General features: G+C 60.0%; 1 protein-coding gene across 1 annotated transcript in view; it reads left to right on the top strand.

Moving 5' to 3' along the window:
- Positions 1 to 782, top strand: part of LOC105449094 — a 1,248-nt gene extending 466 nt beyond the window's left edge. The window contains exon 2 of the mRNA XM_011688091.1: positions 5 to 782. Within this exon, the coding sequence (XP_011686393.1) occupies positions 5 to 782 (778 nt within the window). The remainder of the gene's footprint in view (positions 1 to 4) is intronic.
- Positions 783 to 1,209: the final 427 nt, after the last annotated feature.

Below are 1,209 nucleotides of genomic sequence, written 5' to 3'. Positions count from 1 at the left end.
CCAGACACAACGCGGAGACGGCCTGGCCTCACCTGACGGACCTTCAGCTCGCGGACCCGGACTTCGCAGTGCCGGCAGAGGTGGACGTCATTCTGGGAGTCGACGTCTATGGCCAGGTGGTCCGCGGAGAGATTTGTCGCGGTGAACCCGGAGCACCCACGGCCCAACTTACGGCTTTTGGATGGGTCTTAATGGGGACGCTGCTCTCCGGCGAGGCGCTGCCCTCGCCTGCCGGTTTGCTTAGGGTGTCCGTGAACGTCGCCCAACCGGCAGAGGAGCTGTCCACCATCCTGCGTCGGTTCTGGGAAATGGAGGAGTTCCCAGAGAAGCCGATCCTGACCCCAGACAAGGAGTGGACTGAAAACCACTACAAGGAAACCCACTCCCGGGACGCGACCGGAAGATATGTCGTCCGCCTCCCACGGGTGCAAAGTCGCGTACCGCAACTGGGAGACTCGCGTGCGGCGGCGCTCTCTATGCTGCTGAGCTCGGAGCGCCGTATGACCAAGCAGTGCGATCTGCGAAAGCGATATACGGCCTTCATGGTAGAATATCTTGCTCTGGGGCATATGGATCCGATCCCAGTCGGAACCCCCAGTCCCGCTACTACTTACTATCTGCCGCATCACGCGGTGTTTAAGGCCGGAGACGTAGCCGGGAAAATACGCGTGGTTTTTAACGCGTCCTGCCGTACGTCCTCCGGCCACTTGTTAAATGATTGTTTGTTGCCAGGACCTAGACTGCAGACCGACTTATGGCTGGTCTTGTCCCGATGGAGATGACTAAAGGTGGTCTTTATCGCCGATATCGTTAAAATGTTCAGGCAGATCCTGGTTCACCCCGAGGACCTGGACTTGCAGCGGATACTCTGGCGTGCCGATCCCGCTGAGGAGGTCAGAGAATTTCGCCTTCAAACCGTAACCTACGGAACAAGCTCTGCTCCCTTCTTAGCACTACGGACCCTGCAGCAGCTCGCGCGCGATGAGGCCGCTCGCTTCCCGCTGGGCGCCGCTGCCCTAATGCGCCACTCTTATGTGGACGATATCTTATCGGGAGCCGACGATCTGGATGAGGCGAAGGAGGTGCAACGGCAACTGGCGGCGCTCTTGCAGGCTGGCGGGTTTGCCCTGGGCAAATAGGCATCCAATGCTCGGGCCCTATGCCCTCGGACGCAGCCCGAGGAGACTGCGCTTCCGGCGTTCGATGTCG

Source organism: Wasmannia auropunctata, unplaced genomic scaffold (genome assembly GCF_000956235.1).
Source record: "Wasmannia auropunctata unplaced genomic scaffold, wasmannia.A_1.0 LD336078.1, whole genome shotgun sequence".
In the NCBI taxonomy this organism is placed as follows: Eukaryota; Metazoa; Arthropoda; class Insecta; order Hymenoptera; family Formicidae; genus Wasmannia; species Wasmannia auropunctata.
Note: the sequence above shows the minus strand (reverse complement) of the source record. Positions and strands in the feature narration are given on the sequence as shown.